Genomic DNA, 22,295 nt, shown 5'->3' on the forward strand with positions numbered 1-22,295 from the left:
AAATACATGTAAAGCTATAAAGAAGAGGAACTAAAACTCTCTATAATTGTAATAAATAAGTTTGTTTTTGCTTAAATATCGAGTTTCATGAAAATCGGTGATTTATAATTGGGAATGTCCTCTTGTAAGTCTCTTCAAGTCTGGGGGTCGGCCTCGATGTTCATGATAGTCGAGTCGAGCTCTGCGACAATTGGATTCTCACCAGTTTTTATCTGCTGATCCTGAACCACTTGTCCAGACCCTCCGCCCTTCTTAACAATGTTCTTTAACCTGCTAACGTGGAATTTCAAAGTATTAAAAATGTTGCAGATTTTGAATTTGTAGGAGCGTGTTGGAAAACATTGTTTCACGCTGTTGTAGAGGAATGTTTTCTAAGAAACTTGGCAAAAGGTTCTCGCAAAAGTTATTGTTAGTTTCACCATTTAGTATGCTTGGGAGAAAATATGGAACTAAAAATTCGAATTGAACATTAGCTCAATAATTCATCTCTGGTATATATAATTTAAACAGGTTGTGGTGATATGGATGAAAATTGTATTTTTGAAGACATCTATAAACAGAGGATTGAGTATGATGCCTATTTCTTGCAAAACTTGTGCTCAACATTCTGCAATAACCGAAAAAACAACGAAAAATTAAGCGAGTTTTGAAGCAGAAAAGAGACTCTTCGTGTTTAACTTGCCAATACGGCCGATTGTACACAAATCCACACACAACACCGTATACAAATCACAACAGAAGCTGGTCAGATACTAGTCAAAGTGTTGTCTGAAAGAAGTACTGGATATGACTGCAACTTATTTCATTTTTTATATAAAAACGAATACTTATGACATTATGGATAAATACTATAATTTCTTTATTCTCTTTCGATTTGATCGAATAACTAAAATCGACCGAGCTTTAGTATTGCATATTACTACGAGAACGTTTTACTTTTATCAATGAATATTGAATAAGGTTACTTCAAAATAGATACTTTATAATTTTCTAGTATATATTTATAAATAAATATGGATAGAATAAATATCGGATGCCGGTAGCGCATCCTGTAAATGAAATATAAATAAATTCCATTAACATATAATAGCAAATAACGCTAAATCCCGCCGTATGAAACCGATTGCGTTACGATGTGTCGAAATGATTGTGATAAATATTTATGAATACGGAAGGGCAGCCCATCTACACGGACACCAGGAGCTGTTATCGTAATTTATAATATTGAAATTTGAATTGACGTATCCGCAAATTTTATTGAAAGGTCGGGCCGGGCGAGGCCAATTTCGAAAAACAATTTACACCTGACGTGCCAATGAACCAAATCCGAATAGATGTGTATATTCGATTTTTGGAATAAAATATAAATTATAATAATTATTTTTATTTCCGGAATTAAATTAATTAATGTAATATTATCCACTTCAGTTAATACTAATATCCGATAAATTTACTACTAATGTTATTTTAATGTTGCCTTCTTTAAAGCTTTCCAATAATGACTAATACAATTGTATAATAAACTATCATAGGATATTGTGTTTTGTGAACAGAGAAAACATGAGCTGTTATTTACGTTTCAGTAATACCATACAACATTTGTCCCGATTAAGGATATACATTATAATGGAACTAATAATCCGAGGCAATACAAGTCTGCCATTGACAAGTAATTAAACGTTTTATTGGCGCGCGACGTTGGCGGCAATTCGACCAGCCGACAGCCGCACTATAAACAAAACTAATAACCGTTAACTAATCAGGAACGAACGACCTCCTGTCGTAATTATGTGGCCGAAACCGTCCGATCGCGCGTTTTCCGGTCGATATAGCGTCGACGCGTTTCGGGCGCGTCGCGACGTCGAACCAAGAATCGCCGGTGCGCACCGAATAATCCTCCAATTAAAATTTTCATATTATTTGTCGTTAATTCGGCCAATTCCCATTTGATATGTTGACGTGTTTCTGAATTCACGTCAAGTATCATTGAAACTGTTAAATTGGAATTGCGAAATTCAAAAAGTAGTATTTATTTTGTATGTTATAATATAAAATAACATGTTCCTTTGATATCTTGATTCAGCAACGTGATCTTTTTCGAATTGATATTTGTAAAGCATGTGGTGAATAGAGCTGTTGTGTCGCTACAAATTAGCAATTATTATTTATGGGGGAGAGTCGTGTCACGGCACTTTCGAGTGATTTTTCTTGCTGAAGTGGTACCGTGTTGGCGTGCGGGTGAGAGAAGAAAGAGATCTCCTCATCGTTGTTGACGTGGGGGAACGGAACGATGCGTGCGCGATTTGTCTCCTTTTTGTTACGCCGACCTCTTCAGCAGTCAGGGGTGCTCCTTTTGTTGTACTCGACGATTTGGCGATTTTTATCGTGATTTTGTAAAAATTAGTCTTTATCCTTTCCCGTATACGTCTCCTGCGCAACTTTCTATTCCTTTACCTTTTCATAATGGTACGTTTTCCACGTACTTCTCTATTCGACTTTGCTTATTTCGCGGCACTGCACGTAGACTAGTGGCTTCTAGAGGTAGAAATGCACGACAATGATAAAAGATGGTTTGAAGAGTCGTTCTCTTTCAGCCATATTGAAGCGGTAGCTGCCCTCGGAGTGGACGGCGGCACGCGACTTCTTATACCAAGGTAGGTGGAGCTCGGTGTTGTGCTGTTGTACATAAACACACACTTAGTCTCGCGTAGTGCCCCTCTTTAGTATCTCCTTAGGATAGCCTTCCGAGAGTCGCGCGTAGCTCTAATGCTCTCTTTTGTTGTGTCTTCTAGGGGTTTTGGATTTATCACCTTCGCAGACCCGGCTAGCGTAGATAAGGTTTTAGCGCAGGGCACTCACGAGCTTGACGGTAAAAAGGTAGGGCTCAATTTTAATTTTTTTATATACTACATAATAATCGTTCATTAATAAATTAATAATCAAATCAAACCATATCAAAAATAACATTAAAATCAATGTTGAGTTGGTGGAAACGTTAATTTGATAGATAAATAGTGCAGAGAATAGACGAATCTGTTTGGCCAACTCAATAAATTTGATACAAAAACAGTTAATTCATTGTAAATAATCATTTTTGATTTAATATGAGAATCCGGTCGTTGAGAACACAGATCAATTTTCGTGTTCCACAGCGCCCGCGGTTGTTTTACGTTAATTACAAAAAACGGTGTGCGAAAACACTACGACACTCCGTTTTAATTTCGCAATTACAGTGCGGGCCGAATAAAACCGGATCGTGATGAAAAATTTGCTCGGTATTGTTCATTATTCCTAGTATTTGCGCTACCGTAAATTAATACGCGCGCTATTGTTGTGTTTGTTCAAACAGCGACGTTCTATAAAATTTATTTGGACGAATTGACCAAATACGGATTTTATTACTAAATGATATATAGGTAGTAACTAATAAATCGATTTGATAGGTAAATTATGTAATGAGAAGAATCTGATGTGTTTGGATAGTCGTAGAACCGTAGTGGTTATAGTATAGTAACAAGCGAATATAATAATTCATTACCCACTTCCCGTCAAACTGTAATTAAACTTTGGACGACGTAAATAATTCAACCCGCTTTCGCAATTCGAGATGAGCGTATGAATATTAATCGCGGTCATTATTAATAACAATTTCTATCGTACGCTCGACGAAGTTCCGATGGCGTTTAGTTTGTTGCGCAAACGTTCGTAAATTTCATCGCGACCGTTAATAATGGGCAGTATATTTTCATTACGCAGTTACGACCGATAATTATCCAGGTAAAATTACGAACCGAACTCTAGAGTTAACCTTCGCAACCGTGCGAACCGACGTCCATCGCGTCCGCGAATATAGTAAGCTCTTTATATTCTATATATCTCATAATTTCCGAGGTATAAGAAGGAGAAAGATGTGCGATACATCATCCCGATCCGTCATGACGCGATCAGCCGGGATATCCTCCTTGATACGGGCGATTTATTCCGGGTAATTGAACATAAAGGCTGATGCCTTTATTAATCTCTAAACGTCTCGGTTTTACGCGAGGCGCTGTCCGCGCGCTGTTTTTATTTCAGTCGTCAATTTTTCACACACGTGCTATCCCCGAGAGCTTGATTATACCTCAAATGTGCTTCATACCTCAACAAACCAACACAAAATAAGGTTATGAAACATTTTTTATTTCTCTTCCATCATGTTTCTTATCTTCTATTCAGATTTTCATCTTTTATTTTATTACTTGACCCGTTAAATTTCAAAATTCATTTTATTCCTACAATAATTCGAGTTGATATCAAAGTTTTATATGTAAATGGCACTCAATTGATTCTTTTCAACCTTTCATTTTTAAGGCTTGATCATTCTCGTATATGCCAATGTCTCCCATTGACTCTGATCAGTCAGTTCCCAATTGCTAGAAGTAGCTTTCATGGAATTCAAATTGCTCCTAAAATATCTTTCATTTTTATGAATTTCCCTCAATAACTCCAGATGCCTAGTAATACTACAATTGCTCACGGAGATAATTAAGTAACAATATAGACTCTCAATACTTCTCAACTGCTCCCAATAACGGACAGTGACTTTTGATAGAGTTTTTATAAACTAAGCAAAGAATCCAAAGCTTACCTATTTCATAATTGTTGCTTTAGCATTCTACGTTCGAAAATAACCAGTAACCAGACTGTACTCCTCTTGTTCCAAAGTGATGAATCACCAGTCGCTGTATAATCGGCAATATGGTTTTTAACTTGTAAAAGTTAATATATAAATAGCAGCAATAATTACAATTTTTAGTTCTGCAAATTTGTTGTCATGTTTAGTCTTATTATTGTCCTGATACACTTTCTCTGCAACCTAAAGCACGATCCACATGAGCAGCATTTCCCCAATATAGGATTCCATAAGCCTAATGAGAAGCAAAACTTATATAATAAGAATGGAGAAGATTAACTATGAAGTTTAAGCAAAGACAAATTCAGTTTCTGGGTAAACCTGCTGAAATGAGCTGCCCAACTCAAACCGCGATAAAGAAACTAATCATACTTGCCAAGTCATTGCAGGCAACCATACCAGATAGAATAAGTCCAAGACTTGGGTTTTCCCTTATTTAGTTTCAACTTATTATTCTTAACTTTCTTCTCCTTGTTGGCATACAATGCCGTAATTTGAGGTAAACCCATTAGGGTTGGAACATTTATGATTGTGAAACACTTAGTTTTCTTGACCAAATCCAGCACAACCCACCGAAATTGAGAAACAAAAACGTTCTTACCATGTGGATTACATTTTTATTTGAAAAGTGGAATTTTCTCTAAGACGTCTCATCAAATCTGACTCATTTGATTGCTTTCTAATAAGGAGCATAAAAACATTTAGAAAATTATATCTACATATAGCTAAGAGTTATGAAAATTGCTATTCGGAAATTTATGTTCTATTTCATGAGAGAATCTGCCACTGTTTGAACTCATTTAATAGTCTTCGTGTAACTTTTCTTTATGCGTAATGTTAATAGCAGTGTATCTCAAATCTCAATCGTACAGCGAGAAATTCTAGAACAAAATATCGAAATCATGGTACTTCTATAGCTTCTAACAGCAAAGAAACTGTTAATCGTAGTTATTCTTTTATTATCAACATTTATTTAAGCTTAATAATATGGCTAAGCTTGTTTGCGTGCGACAAGTTCGTCAAAATTAGTTTTAGCGCCTATCGAAAGGCTTATGATTTGTTATGACGCTTTGTGATTCCTGGTTCTACTTCTCCTGTGATATTGAGGTCCAGCTATCGTTCCATCGCTTTGAAGATCTTTCTATCGGTCTGTGTATGTTTTGCCACCTCTTGTACATTTTTCCACGATTAGCATTTATTAGGACAGTTAGGATTTTATGTAGATTTTTATTGCTATCGAAAATGATCCTTTCTCGCGTTTAAAAATATGTTTTCAATAGAACTTGAAAATTCCAAATCATTTTTGCTTAATTATTTCAGCACCCAGTTCACTGTTTGTGTTAGATTTAGCTAGTTCTATTCCCTAAACTATACTTTTTTTGCAAATTTAAAGTGACAGTACTCAACTTTGTAACCACTTGAGATCAGTCAGAATCTAGATGACCATTGAAATTAGAAACCACAAAGAAATTTTTCAGGTGACTTCCATTGCTTCACAAGGTCAGGTAATGACAATTGCAATTCAGCTAAATACATATTCTGTGTAAGACTATCTAAATTCTTCGCCTTCTTAAAACTACTTTAATTATCAGCAAATAAAAGCGTAGGCAAAATCGTTTGCGAAATTAAGACTCCAGAACTTGTGATCCTCGTGAATTCTGATCTTCATCATCCAGATCATCTGATTTGAAGTTTTCAAGTCTTTGTTCTATAAATTTACTATTATCACTACGAGTTCGGTGTCTGAGAAATATTTTCTTAAGCTTGCTGTATAATAGTCATTCAATCACAAACTTTTTGCAGTCTAAAAAGGTTGTTTGTTCTGCCATAGCAAGATGTTTGGATAACTCCATTCTTTTTATAATTTGTGGGAAATGTAACGACTTTATTGTCTTCCTGCTTGAATCTTTTATAATGGTTAGTTAGTTAATTATGGTAAGTTCATTGCCTCTTTGACTATAAGTACGTTTTAGAAAAAATAATTGTTTCTAATAATAATAGAAGTGTTTCAAAATGAATCTTTATTATATTTCGATTTATGTCCATGTCCAGAAGACCACAATCTTCGTTATAATTTACCAGTCAACAGTTTCATCACGTAGCCCTATCAGGCGAACGTCGTTCAGTCAACGTTAGCGTTCGCATCAGACAACCTTTTGTTAAAATTCCTCCGGCTGCTCGAATCCGCTGAATAAGACTTTAGTTTCGAGCCGGAGGCGGCGGCGGCGGGGTGGAGGCAACGGCGTCACGGCTCTTTCTCGCAATTAGTAACCGCGACTGTCATTCTTTGGGGGCGGCATAGCGCACCGCTGCCGTCGGGGCCGTCTCCGCTCGGGGAACGCCGATTCATTAAAACTTTTGCGTTTTTAGTGGCGCGGATTAATTTTTAAAAACGCAAAAGTGAAAAAGTTACGGGCGGGCGTCCGGCCGAAGGAATTTCAAACAGGCCGGACGTTATCGTTACGAGAAAAAACGACGGCCGTGAAACTTTCGTTCATTCGAACTCTGCTCGAACGAATTCTGTGGAGACTCTTGATGATTTAACTGTTTTTTTACTCTCTCTTCATATGAATACTTATTAAAAATTTAAATAAATTTTTCTAATACGGTTTTCTTTTATATTTTATTACTTGTGTACGTTTGGTTAATTTAAAAAGTTTTCATTCTGAACGTAATAATGAAAATCGTTACCTCTTCCCGGTTTCTTTTCGCTACTTAATTGGTTCCCGGGGAAAATGTCCCAGTAGATGTTTGCTCACCCGGGCAGCTGTCGTCTCTGGTCCTCGACAGAGGGCATAGTTAATCAGAGCTTCACAATGCCCGCTGATAAATCCAGCCGAGTTACTTGCATTCGAGAGTAAACGCGCCTCATCAGCGGGACCCAATTAACGCCCCTGTGTACTGAAGACAATGCGGGTTTTCAGGAGACGTTGATTATCCCGGCCAATTTAATCCGCTCGTCTGCAAACCATTTTTCTCCTTGTACTCCTTGTCCGCACCGGCGACAGATATTCGTTCTCTCGAGATGTTTTATGTAAGCGCGATATTCTGGGTATTTCGATTTTCTAAATGTCAATTAAGGACCAAGCCCTCGCGGGGGCATTGTGTCAGGTGGATCGGACTAAAAGAGGGAAAAGTTCGAAGAGAAGCCCCTCTCCTCGCTGTCAATCCATTAGCCGGGCGAGAGGGCTTTTGTCTCGAACCTTACGCCCCTTACTTTAAACATGCATTCAAACCATCGAGTCGACCGTGAGCGAAGAACACGTGTGCGCTCGAGTTTGATCGACTTTAATCACCAGGGGGCGCTTACTTTTGCCGTCAGAGACGCCTTTCTTATAGGACTCGACGCATTTCACGATACGCTTAACGACCATGCTTATAATGTGTATTATTCATACCACTGTTATTTTCATCACTAGGAAGTTCTAATGCATGTTTCCACAAAATGAAATGCACTTCTGAATGCAAAACCGGACATTTGACACCTAATGCCTTAAACACCAATTGGTTTAAGGCATTTAATGAATTTCTTGAAGCGGATCTCGTCATAAAGTCTTCTTTTCAATGCAATTTCCGTTTCATGCCCTAAGCATACTATAGCTTAGAATCTTCTTGTCTCACTCACAAAATCACTGAAACTTCGGTACTCTTAAAACCTACAAGGTAAGGCCTAAGATAAAGCCCCCTGAACTCCGCTTGCTATTTTAGGTTCCGCATTGCGGACTGGTATATTAATAAATCTTAGGAAAGTTTGTTTGTAGTAGTTTTTGAGATGGCACGTGGTACAATGGGTTGCTGATAAAAACTGATCCACTAGATCCACACCTGATAACTTCTTTGTAGTCATTACAAACTTTTGGCTTTTCTATTCTCATAATATGAACTCATAACATAAGTAGAATTTGCCCTTCCACTGCAGCACCATAAGCTTTTTGCGGAATCAACCTGCAAGAAATTGTATTGTTTTAGATGATACAAATTTTTTAAGAACGTCATTCCTATCTTCCCTAAAAGTTCTAATGGTGTTCATGTATCTACTGGCTAACTAGTCCAAAAGAAAAAATACTTGGATCCATATTTATATATTTATATTATATTCTTCATTAACTTATAGAAAGTAGCAGAAATTTTTCCAATCTCCCAACTTTACAACATGGAAAGTGTTACAATTAATTAGAATCTCTGTTGTTATACTCAGTTACTCCAATTCCATTGTTTCATTCACGTATTTAGGCACCGTCAAAGTAAATGTGGCAAACCACCTCGGTATTCAGTAAAGAGTACCGCGATAGGATTGTAATCGATCCCCAAAAGCTAAACCCACCGGCAGGACGTGCCGTAGATACGCTAGTTGACGCTGCAAGCCATGAATCGTTGGTGCAAAACACAAATTCGACTGGGAGCTTTTAACCGCAACAACTTTGATACATGCTTTTGAAGCGAGTCGAGACTTGCCCTGCAATCGATTCTCGGGATTAGCAAGTAGTCATCCGATTATGGGACCACATATCCCTTATCGTTATCTCTTGTCACTACTTCTCCCGTACCGAGAGTGCGTAATTTACTGGTCTGCTACCTTCTTTGAAACACTTAGGTATTCTTCGTGTCCAAAATCGGTCCTCGAATACCATCTTTTAGTGTTAAAAAGCTTGATCTCGGCGGGATAAGCTTTCAAAGCTAAGTTTTTTGACTTCAAGACTTTAATTTATCCATCATATTGGGTAAGGTTATTCTCGTGGTAAAGGTGTATGTAAAAATCGCTGGGCCTAGGAACACTATAAACTAATAGATCAGCAGTTTTCATACAACTAACTCTTTTTTCTCTAAAATGCTTATCAAATTCAAATTTCAATTATTTTCAAGTTAGAATTTAGGTGCTTTGGGATCCATCGCCAAACGGCAAAGATCAAGCTTTAATTGGTATTCTGGTTGTAACCCCATCAGTTTGATATGCTTTAGAATATTAGCAAGATGCTTCTTTACGTAATCCTACCCGCTTGATTTATCTTTTACTACTCGTATCAAGTCTTTTCTCTTACCAGACAGTTGATGATTTGAATCTTTGGTGGTGTTACATTTCTATGAATATAATAATTTTATAATTTTCGTTTAGTAATTTTCGATTTCCGCCAAACTTGTATATTTTGCTTATGTTTCGGTGTCAAAATTCTCCTTTCAACATGTCCAACATTCTTTTATCCATTATAACGACTATTTCGAGAATATATGACGAGCAACAGTTATTATTTATAGTTTCAAACTCGGGCCAAATGTAAATTAGGTTCGGTTGAAATAATGGACGTTCCAAACACTTGTAATATTGCCCCAGTTATAAATAAACACCAACCTGATCAATATGACTTTGATGATTGTCGTTGTTACTATTCAGTAAATATTTTTGTTCGGTACTAATGGTGGGAAGATTTTGATAAAACTGTTAAAGCATGAGTTATTGATACTTAAGGATAGTGTAATGTAATAACTTTCTGTAATGAAAGGAAATTTAAAGTGTACCCTAAATAACTGTATGACAATATAAGATCACATGAAGCAACTGCAACTCATCCCCACCGTGATCTCCTAGTATTTCTTTACGTAGCTTTGGTCTTACATAAAAAGAGTTTTTGCTTGGTAAGCAGTTTGCAACGTATCCGAACATTGCGAATGATGTGCAAAATAGATGACCAAATTCGCACAAAGTGTGGATAATGATGAACTGGGTGGTATTTAGCGCCTCATATATCGCTGACAATGTGAAACATAATAATGGCATTTAGGTACGCATAAGTCACCGCAAGGTAATTTTCACATTGAAAATATCAAAATATCGCTTCTCCTATCATATTGCATTCAAATCTGTTAATTTAGCTTTCTATTAAGCTATGGATCATTAATATGCCTTAATTGATTCAAAACTCATTGAAGAGAAGACATGTTTTAAATTTTAGTCATTTTAAGTTGTCTGTGCTACTAGTGTGAAGATGGAAGAAATGGAGAGAGAATTGAGAACAGGATAGCAGGAGCGATGGAGATCTAGAAAGAAGCAAGGGATAGAGAGTATGAAGGATACGTGAGAGCTGTTAAGAGGGATGCGGGAAGCAAAGAGGGTCTGATTGGTAGTGGAGGAAAGCTGGGGCAGGAAAAGGGCGCGAGCAGGAACATTGGGTGGGTTGAATAAAACACTAGTAAATGCTAATGCTACAATACTGAAGTAAATTCTTCATGTAAATTCTATGATTGTGAAGCAGGTTATACTAATTGCAGTAAATACTTCGATATTTCCCGGAAGTTACTTCTAGTCGAAGTTTTTACTTAGAATACTCTATTTCAACGATTATAAAAGCTTACAAAAGGCCAGCTTCGTTAATCTTGCTACGATGCTACAGTATTAAAAATTAACATGGCGGAAGGCCTAAGAAATAGAAAACATTACCTGGCTAGACGGACAGTAGAATGCGACGAGTTGTATCGAAACTTATTTAGGTAATATAATTCGTACGGATATAATTCGTGTTATAGGAATGTGATTCTTCTATTAGATTTAACAGAGGAAACGTTGTGTGGTTGGCTAACCATTTTATACCAGGGGAAACCGATAGCAGAGGTGGCGGATTATCAAAAATCCAACAGATGGAAGTGTCCTTAGAAGCCCACCTACCTGAGAAATGTTTGGATAAAATATCCTGCTACTCGTGAAGAATTAAACAGAGCTGCTGAAGAATGGGCTGCTAACAGTCATATACCCAATGTTATTGGAGCACCCATTGACTGCACCCATTTACAGATTTTAAAACCAGTAACTCACGGAGACGATTACGTTAACCGAAAAGGAGTGTGTAGTATTAATGCTCAAGCAACATGTAATGCGAAAGAGATGTTTACAAGTGTTGATGCTTCATGGCCTGGGCCAGTCCATGACAGCCGTATATGGCACACTTCTTCTATATATCTAATCATGCTTAGTCACGACCAATATTTATGTTTACTGGGCGACAAAGGCTAGGCTTTGACGCCTTGGGTGTTAACTCCATATGCTCCATATCGGCGGGCAGTATATAACGATGCGGGACCCAGCCATGGTGTGGCCTAAGATGATACTCTATGATGTGGACAGAGTGATGTTACAACAGTTGTGAGGTAAAAACATGGATGACTTGGGATAACTTGAGATGGGAGATTACAAGGTTTGGAAGGGTATGCATTGGGTTGTCGTCATTGCGAATACACGCAGATTTCGACAGATTTCAACAAAAACAGTAAATATCTAAACATTTAGCTATAACAGAGCATATCTCATTGGGTTATGTTATTCTGCTCCAACCCTAATTTTCTGCTTGTGAATTTATATGCTTCAAATAATTGGTCATCATGAATTATCATTTTCTAATTCATCACCTCACTTCAGGTATGTACAAAGGCAAGATTCATATAGAACCCATTCTGTTGTGCTTTGTGCGTCAAAACGTTGGTGCGGTCACGTAATCCAAAATAGACTAGTAGTGCATCGTACGCGGCAAATTCCATTTGGCCGATAACACTTGGGGAATTATTAACGCGATTAAATATCGCAGTGAATACCAGTGCAATTATCGGAACGAACGAGCAAGACCAATAGAGGGCGTGACGACGTCGAGGACGCGCGCCGGCGCAAACAACTTTACTCATAGCGTATTCCAGTTAACCAAAATCTAATATCGGCCGTCGCCCGCGTGTAATGCTAATGAATACCGGGGTACGCACCCGCAACACAAATATTACATTACCTTCGGGCGGATCGCGTCGGATCGTCGTCTAGAGGGCGCTCGCGAGCACAGCCAACTGCAATTACCTCCCACCGAGTGCAATATGCACCCCTTCACTAATACCCACGCATCGAACACTTCGTTATCGTCGCGCTTTGTTCTATTAGAGAAGGTGTACGACAAACATTGCATCTAGGTGTATCCAGATTAAGTACTATTTAAATAGCACTTTTCCAGCCATCAATTAAATCAAACATTAAATCATGTTTAAAATATAGATTTTTAAACTTTGTTAAATCAAAAATTTCATCTTAAGAAATACAAAATTGAGATATTACTATGAAACTTTAACCATTAAAACTTATCACAGCAGGTAACGTTGTGAGCTCTATAAAGTTAACTTATTGGTCGACCCCCCTTCGGGATACAGTGAAGCGAGTAGAACGTACGATCGTCCGCAATTATCGCAAACCGTTGACGACAAAGCCCTAGTTATTAACTTACTTGTGAACATGACGACGTTCATCGCATTAATACGGAAACCCAGCTCCTCCGCCGAAATTGAATTTTTATTATAGCAACCGAATGGCGGCTATTGTTCCAATAGGCCATTATACAAAGTTATAACATTTGCTATTGATTGAACCTGGAAGGTTGGTGCAGCGTGGCGTGACTGGCGCAGCCACTGCCCACCTCCCTTAGGTCGCAGTAAATGGAAAATTGATCGTGTGGACGTTCATTCACGTATTCGTAAATGTTAAAAGCGATGGAATTTTGTACGAGTGTTGGCCTCCGGACTTATCGGGGTGAGCGCTTCTTGTGAACTTCTTGTTAACATTTCCAAGCAACGATCGAAACGTTTTAAACATTTAAAGATATATAGGAGACCTGACATAATAGAATTTCATATAATAGAACTTTATATAATAGGACTTTATATAATAGAATTTTACATAATGAAATCAATTGTTTGATTAATATATCGATTGAAAATTGGAAAATTCCAAACAAGTCTCAATAAATCGATATCTCAACATTAAAGTTTTAGTGTCCGTCATAAAATACAATCTAGGACATTTCATTGGATTCCCACGAACTGTTCGGTATTAATGAATTAACTTGCGTGCCGGCTGCCGTTCTACCCTCAGAGGAATCGACCGCATTGACCTAATTATCGGGCCAATCGCCAGGTATGTTCCCCTGTCCGCCGAAGCACAATAAAGGTCGTAATAGATCGGTATCTGCATCGATAAATCCGCGGCGGAGTCTCGAGAGGAATCTCGAAATAAGCCACGAACAACCCAAACCGAAATCACTTAGCTTAAACTAATCACTTAGTAAAAGTAGTCTAATATGCCAGACCTATGAAATCGCTTTTTGCCGGATATATTCCGAATATTGCAGATTTTAGGTGGATTTGGCAAGTTTGATTTAAACTTTTATCAATATTATACGAAGTGATTGATGATTTTCTATGTGCGTTTACTCTAGGAATTACATTTTTGGTAATAACTTTTTGGATGTAATGGATTTAGATGTAAAATGTCAAGTATATTTGAGAAGCTCCTTCTTTCAGAGTGATATTATCTCATAAAAGTCTATTCGGATTAGAAGCAAAGAAGAAAACCGAGCTCCCGTCAGTGTCAATACTCTTCAAAAGTATTCGATGTTAAGCCGCATGCCTCCGCCACGTGCCATTTATAAAATTTAAGCGCACGAGTACAACAGCCTCTGTCACGTTCTCTGCCCTGTCAATTCGACGTTTTGCTCGGGGTCCACGACGCGACGAGCGCTTACCCAATAATTGGAACAATATCCTATTCAAATACAGAGAGGAAAATTTAATTTCCAATTCGGACTGTTCCATCTCGTGTCCGGCAGTTATTCACTACTTTTCCGTTTCTTTTTTAGCTCTCGCATCGGCGACGTTCAATTGACGGCGGTCTCTCCGCAATTATTCTATCCAATTATGTTAGGAACGGTGGTGAGCTCTACGGTGTCCGATAATTCCCCCTCAAGAATTCCTCTCGCATAGACCGCAATTCTCTAATGAGGCTCATCCACCTATGCAGGAAGGGCTTAGAGGTCGGATTTCACGAAATCCCCGCATAATTCTCGGAACGAATCGCATCCGTTTCTCGTCTTATTACTTTGTTTGTCGCTTCCGCATGCATTTCTGAGTCGAAACTGTAGGTAATAGTAGTACACCAATATGGACTACGTTTCCTTTACTGAACGTCCTTATAAACGTGTACTACACGCTCGTAAAGCTAGGATTGAGCGAAGATAAATAAAAAGGTAGACGGCGCATTGCGTTGGAACGCGACGAAGGTTGAGAAAACATACCACGAGCATAAACAAAGCCATCTTTTAGTAAATTTGACGGCTGCCACAAACAGGTTAATAAATCCCGGAAAATAATCTTCGCCGAAACGTTACGATCCCGTAAACGTTCACTTTTATTCAGAGTTTTATAACTTTAGCAAAGGGTGTCACCAGGTTACAGGTAGCGAAAGAAAACTATTTTTACACTTTCAACCCCATTATGAGTTTATTACCTCTATCATCTACTTATCCAATTTTTTATTTAACTTTTTTATCAAATTAAATAACAAAAAATTTTATAATTATGATAGATATTGTAGTCGGTGAAGCTTTCATTGGTTCAAAATGATGCCCAAAATCATAAACCCAGCACCCACACGTAATGAAATGTAAACAAACCAACACCTGTATTTAATTTGCCCCAATTTAATTTTGATATCCATAAGCCGCATATGTGCTAAAACGCAAACGCTGCTTACGGCAACAACGTCGCCTCTTGTTTGTCGAATCAGTGCGCGCGTTCGACGAAACGAGCCAAAAAAGCTCTTCTCCCTCGTTTTCCGCGGATAAATATTTAACCGGAACGCGAATGAAAAAAGGGGAACTAAGCGTGAGCACGGATGAAACAATAAAATGCCGCTCAGGCTTGACCCGTGGAATGTGAGATGAACTTCGTATCGCGGGTTATAACACTAAAAAGGGTGAAGGAAAGAAACGTGGGTGCTGGAATGAGGAAGGCACGTGGCTATATTTTACGGAGTTTGGTGAATTAGTGATGAGCTAGGTTGGACCTACGAAATTACAGGTGTCCACTTGACTCGGGACGCTTTCAGGAAATTACATCAGCGACCTTTACCTTCCGAAGAGAGGCGGGAAGGAATTCAGCAGGACGATGAGTATACATAAATTCTTGAGCGAAATGTTCGTTAATATTCGCGTTTTGAAGTGGAAATTCAAGTAATTAGAGAGTTCCTCCGCTTTTTAAAAAACCCTTCCAATTAAGTAAAACCTAACCAAATAAAATAACTGGAGATTTTTTAATTAAGAAGTCGGGGCCCTTATCCTTCAGCGTCCGAGTTAAAGTCGTTTCGAGGCGTTCTTTAGGTCGAGACTTTACGGCGGCCGTAAAGCACTGGGTACACACATCTGTATAGGTAGTGAATTATAATTAGAAGGCAAGTAATAAAACCGATAACTGCCGCGAAGACGCCTCATTTTTTTACGATTATTATAGCCCGTAATACGATCACCGCTTTGGGCCGGTGTAATCCCGTTTATCTAGGACTTCCACTCGGCTAAACTTGAAAATTAAAATAATAATAAAATTTAGCGCCGGCACGTCCGGACGCCAAACTCCGGACCCGGCGTGGTGCTCACCCTCATTACCGTCGACACTTCTTAAAGGAAAAGATAAACTCTCTGTTAAATTTTTATGACTTAAAACGTCATTATGGCGGTAACGCGATTTCCCTTTGCCCGCGTCAATTTATCGCAAACTGAAGCGACTTCAAAAGGTTTTATGGCAGACGTCGAGAGCGCGCCGCATAATTTAATAAAATTCAGACGGCGACGTATTAAATTTACCTTTAGTATGTTTTCACCTTTAGTGCCCGCTACGTTTTACCAGTTTAGGTAAATTGGGACGTGTCGCCGCGACGACGACGTCGTCATCCGCATCTTCGTCTCAACGCCCACGGCGCACTGCAACGCTACATTCTACTCAAAGAACCGGCGAGGAGATCTTAATTTCATCACCTTCAACGCCTGAGAAATCGTTGTTGACCCTTCGTTTTACAGTCTCGTTCTGGAATTCATTTATATATACCATTTTTATTTCAACTAAAAAATCATACCATTTCTATACGAATTTCTTGTAAATACCATCGATTTGATTAAGATGTTTTAATTTACGATTAATTGGAAGTTAATCGAAACAGTAGTATTAAGATTTTTTTGTTGATCAATTCAGAATGGGATATAATTAGAGGCTTTGATAAAGTCAGAGATTACTTTTACAGGAAACAAAGATTGTCTTGTGTTCCGGTCCGAAGAAACTCTTATCTGCTTTTTATTGTCTCGTTTGTTTATTGACGCAGAACTTGACCTACTGCAAAGTTGGACGTGGACCCGTTTTGTGCTCTAATATTTTTATTTACTCTATAAAGTTAAAAAATTGGTTTTAAAAACTGTTAGCAGAAACTGTTGGAAACTGTTTTTCCAAACTTTTTAATAATGCATAAAGTTACATACCTACAGTGAATTTCACTTAAACTGCAAGATACAAAAATTTGTTTTTATAGAAACCAAGACCACTTACTTTGCTCCACATAAAATGCAACATGTCTGAATGTTTCTGGTTGTAGGTCTAATACTAACACTGGATCTAGAACTAGAAACATTCGGGTTTAGTCGTGCGTCTGAAGAATCTGAAGCATCTCTTAAGACGGCCAAAAACTCAGAGTTATTATAAGGACGTCACCTTTTTCCAAGCAAAACTCCCCAACGCCTGTACTATTAAGCTGTAATAACTTAATAAGTGTTCTTCTCTATTCAGTAACAATGCTTACTGCATTCATATATTGCGAGTTATATGAAATTCTTTTTTATATGAATCTTTTAAATGAATATATTTCATTTCATACATAGATAATTAGTGATTACGATATTGCAGCTACCATTTTTTTCGTTAACCGTGCAATAAGATATCAATGATTTTGTGTTCGAAACAATTCTGTTTTAATACTTTGATTGACAGTTTAATTAACATAGTGTATTGCTATTAATAGCTAGTATTGCACAAAAGAATAGTCTCGTTGATAATAATATTTTGAAGTCACCCTGAAGATAATGGAGTATTTTTATTACAACATTTTTAGTGTGCTTTTCTTAGACTTTTTCTCTTTTGGTGTGTTCTTACATACTCGCATTTGTCCAAATTTTTCATATTTTTTGTATAATCCATTACACAGTTTGAAGATTGGTTGGCCGGTTAATTACTTTACCTTTTCGCTATTTTCTAAATATCCATTATTTAAAGTTACTATCATATTAACATCACGCTTATCTTCCCACCTAAGTGCTAATGCATGTTCGCGCCTTTTTAGTTGACAAGCACCATGTTTCAATTTATAGGAAAATTTAGAAATGTTTCTTTCTAGTGCCATATAAACCCATTTTTTCATGAAACATAACAGATATCCTTTGTTTAGACTGTTCTAACAAATTTCACTCTATAAAATGCATTTCAGTCTCACAAATCTCATAGAAATCATTAACTCGTTCTAATCCATTGACGAACTCTAACTCATTACATGTCATGCTAAATTATTTTCATTTAAAATAGGCAACTGGGATTTCAATTCATTGCAGTATGGATTTAAGAAATATGGAAATTTAAGCAGATGGGTTCTAAAGAAAGGAAGAAAAGTACAATAAACACAAAACTAAACACTGTTCGAGAACAGTTCGAAACATCGTGAATTCTAATTCCACTTCGGAATGCTCTTCGCTACAGAGAGCATACGTAAGCTTGCACCACACTATTCACTACACTGAATGGCAGTGAATAGCCTAAAACAAGTAGGAATCTGTCGCTGATCTCCTCTACCAACATTCTCCAATTAAGAGAGATTTACTTAAGCCAATAGACAGCAGGGATGCACTAGTGCTTCCTATGAACCAGGTTCGATGCAGCATATAGTGATTAATTGAATTCAACAGAAACTGTATTATACATTGCCCCCATCGAAAAGATTTGATTTTGAATAAAAAATTACTCCTTTCCCTTAAATTTTGTTCTTCAAACTACCCCATCTCTTTAATTGCATCCAAAAACCTCAAAACTTTTGTAATTTAAAGTATAATTTATGGATCATCAGCACCGGAAGTCTCCAATAACTTCTTTCTCATCACTTTTAACATCTAATCAAGAATTATACAACATTTCTTGACTTCACTGACGGAAAGGTTTTCATTTGGCTTCTTATCCTTAATCTGTTCTCTTCTGCCTCGTTTGGTACAAGTAGTACAATCAATTACATGATTATTGCCAAGTATAAAGCATGTGCAAATAATTACCGACATCAAATAAATAACGTTTTTGTTTTTTTTTTTGGCAATCTCTTTCATGTTTCATAAAATGTAAAACTTGGATATAATTCAAAAAGGTTTCGTGGCGATTTCTTAAAATACTTATACCAGAAAGAGGGCAAAAGCGAGCCAAATTAATAATCTTATCTTTAGTTTCTTTATTTTTCCTTTGTTGCATCTTCAAAAAGGTGAATCTTGGAACAGTGAATAAATAAAGATCTTTGCTTCACCTTAATAAACCTTTTTAAATTATTAATACTTAAAATGAAAAATTTTTTGTATTCCATAAATATAAATTTTTGAATCATAAATATTGATGAAGTACTGAGTCAGTTTTAATTCATAAATTTGATTCTGATTCGGTTAATTCGGTGGTCCCTTAGGGGTAGAAAACAGGTCATAAGTCACCGTGATTGTACGTTGATTTTGGGGCCTTTTGTGCGGGAAAATGCTGTGCGCCACCGGATCCGTTGTTTCGAGCAACCGAAACCACCGCCCTTTCCACCAAAGGGGTAGACGGAAACAATACGCGGCATTCCGGCGAACTGTGGTGCATTTTTAACGGTAACACACTAATGCGGTTTAGCTCCACCCCGATTTATTTCACAACGGAACCGGACCGCTTCCACTTTTCGGGTAGAACCGCCAGCACCAGGACGATTCAATTTCGCGGTTTTCCCCACGCCAGACACGCGTCCCAGCTGTTTTCGTTGCTGGTCGGTCCTCTTTGTCTTGATTTCGCTCCACCCGGCTCTTGTCGGTCCCCAGTTTAACTCTTTTGGCGTTTTTTGCCGATATTAAATTGCGATTCGGGCGCAATTAACTCACGCGAGCGTACGGTGGCGGGTCCGGGAAAAGGGGCGCTTACTGCGCGGTTTAATTTGGGATTGTACACATGTGCGCGTACGTCGTTAAAACGAGCGCCTTGTCGGCATAAATGGGGCGTAATGGGCGAGGGTACCGCGAATTTCGAGCGTGATCCGTTGAATTTTTATGCCAATCGCGATACATGTACGATAACAATTAACTAAATTAATTGCGGTGTTTTCAAAATTATCCCGTGATGGAACGCGTCGGATCGATTAGTTCCACTACGATGGTTTTAATGATAATCTTTGATGTAATACGTGTGAATAACGCGGACCCTTCCAAAGGATCGTAAAAAAAGAAACGTTTAATCAAGTCCGTGCTAATTAAACGTAATCGTCAGGAGGGAGGCCTTTCGTCACAAACGCTTAACTAATTGGCGATTACACGGGGCGTGGTGTCGTGTGTGTTTGTACGTGTCGGATCCTTATCTGTAATTGACGTCAAGTCGACCGTGTAATTAGAGGTCGCGAAACGCGTACATATTTTAAGGGCCAATCTTGTAACCTGTAATCGCATTTAGGTGTTCCGATTTCGGAATTGGTCGCGACAGTTTTTGCGTTATCCCGAACCACACGTAGCTTTGTAAGGGTCCATCCGGAGAAGAAAGAACCAAGTGCAATTTTGTGGCTTTCGTGATTGGTTCGGCGTTCGCCGGCGACTCGGCCGCAATTACGGTCTTCGCCTTTTCTTATAAAAGAGGAAAGGCGCCGCCCCCACGGGAAAAACAAAGGGCCTTCGGCTTACGGCTCGATTTTCCGATTGCCGCGGAGTTTTTCTCTCGATTACGAGTTGTGGCCGTTTCTTTTGCGGTTCGCCCGGCGTTAATCAAGCTTCTAACTTTAATAGAACGTGTCTATATAGGGAGAAACTTTATGGTACCTCCTTATACGCGATATTAATGCCCGCACTCCTTTAACTTTCCGTTCTAATTGATGTTTTATTTTTTTTCTTTTCTTTCTTATTTCAGATTGATCCCAAAGTAGCGTTTCCTAGAAGAGCACATCCCAAGGTAAGAAATTTTTAATTGAACACTTAAATCTCATGTATTAATAGCAACAAAATCGATGCTGTTTTTATTGGAACAGTTATATGGTTTCCTTTTAAAGTAGGAAGTTATTAATTAACCTGAACTTGATTTAGATGCACAAAAATTTCAGTGTAACCGGAAGTGTCCCCGATATTTGTTGTGATAACGTATCTCTTCCGAATATCTTTCCGCAGCTTGTTCTAAACGCGTATTTTTACGTGTACATAAGTGGTGAAGATTTTGTTAGATAGGTTATAAATCCTATCTACATTGTTTCTCAACATAGTAGTTTGCGTACCATACAAAGCTTTCTATGTACCGTCTCTGTTAATAAAAAGAACAAAATAATAAAATACTGTGTATTATGTGATCAGAAATGTATTATAACAATATTGTCGATTAAAACCTTGCGCTTGTATTTCAGAGAGATACTTATTTTATAAATGTAACAAAGAATCGCTGCTTTAGAGCATAAAGCCTAATAACTTTTGAAATACATATATAGTATAAAGGCAGCATTGCGTCTAATATGCTATATTAGATATACAATAATAGAAGTATTTGAACCAACAAGAGTCGTCTGAAATCTTAACAAATTGAGTGTATCCTTAAGCTTCTTTATAAATTTGTAAACAGTGTGCTTATTGAAAATAGTAGGAGTACATAACAAATACATGTTTAAGGTTACAAATTTTTATTAAAGCTTTATTATTCACTTCAAAATAATTATTTTTGTAAGGAAATAAAATAAACATTTCCTCTTAACACAAGATGTCAGATGTGAATGGTATACATAAAACGATTCTTTTTCTTTCAATCCGATGGAAAAAAAGTTGCCATTTTATACTGTTCTATGAAAAAAGAAATCGATTCAATTAACTAATTAATTATAGGGTTTCCTGAGAAAGTTTCCAGTGATACAATCTTTTTTACCGGTACATATGGCTTAGTTACTATACAATCTGGACAACATAGCTCTCTTTTATCGCAGTACTTTAGTGAACGAGCTCCTCATCTCTTAAAAAAGCAAATTATCCCCTTTATTTGTATTCTAATTATAATAATATATCATGTAATTTTCACCTTTTATAAGTACATTGTTGAAAATTGTACCAAATTTTTAGTAATAATACAAATCAGTTATATGAATTGTTTTATACCAATCGCAAAATTAAGTGACTTTAATAGATACAATTAAGGATATCAACCATAATAATTTCCAGTTATGATTAATATTGAATACGCTTTTGTTCAATAAAACTGAAACTGCTTCTATTCACGTCCTAGCATAGTTCAGCATTTGAATTAATAACCAAAACATTCCAACATATCAAAGAGGACGCGTACATTTGAATAAAACGGGTCATTGCGGAATTTGTGTATGAATGGAATGCCGTGTTGTATATATTATGGGTATATACGGGTTTCTATAGCGTCCGTAGCAAAGAGGTCAATTTGTAGATATTTTCGTCAACCTTTCTAAAAGATATGTGTACTTATAAGGGTCTTCAAAACGTATCTTGGTCGCCGTCGTCGTCTTTCTGCCCAAGTTTCGTTAGTCTTTAATTCC

General features: G+C 37.5%; 1 protein-coding gene across 6 annotated transcripts in view; it reads left to right on the forward strand.

The window, feature by feature from the left end:
* The window catches only part of LOC111417394 (RNA-binding protein 6), a 348,948-nt gene that overhangs the window by 192,599 nt on the left and 134,054 nt on the right, over nt 1–22,295 (forward strand). For 4 of the 6 annotated variants that reach the window (XM_023049651.2, XM_023049648.2, XM_023049652.2 and 1 more), the window contains exons 4-6: nt 2,595–2,654; nt 2,793–2,877; nt 20,666–20,707. In XM_023049651.2, coding sequence (XP_022905419.1) covers nt 2,595–2,654; nt 2,793–2,877; nt 20,666–20,707 — 187 coding nt within the window. The remainder of the gene's footprint in view (nt 1–2,594; nt 2,655–2,792; nt 2,878–20,665; nt 20,708–22,295) is intronic. The other 2 variants (XM_023049649.2, XM_023049653.2) reach the window with 1 other exon arrangement.

This window comes from Onthophagus taurus, chromosome 1 (genome assembly GCF_036711975.1).
Source record: "Onthophagus taurus isolate NC chromosome 1, IU_Otau_3.0, whole genome shotgun sequence".
Lineage (NCBI taxonomy): Eukaryota > Metazoa > Arthropoda > Insecta > Coleoptera > Scarabaeidae > Onthophagus > Onthophagus taurus.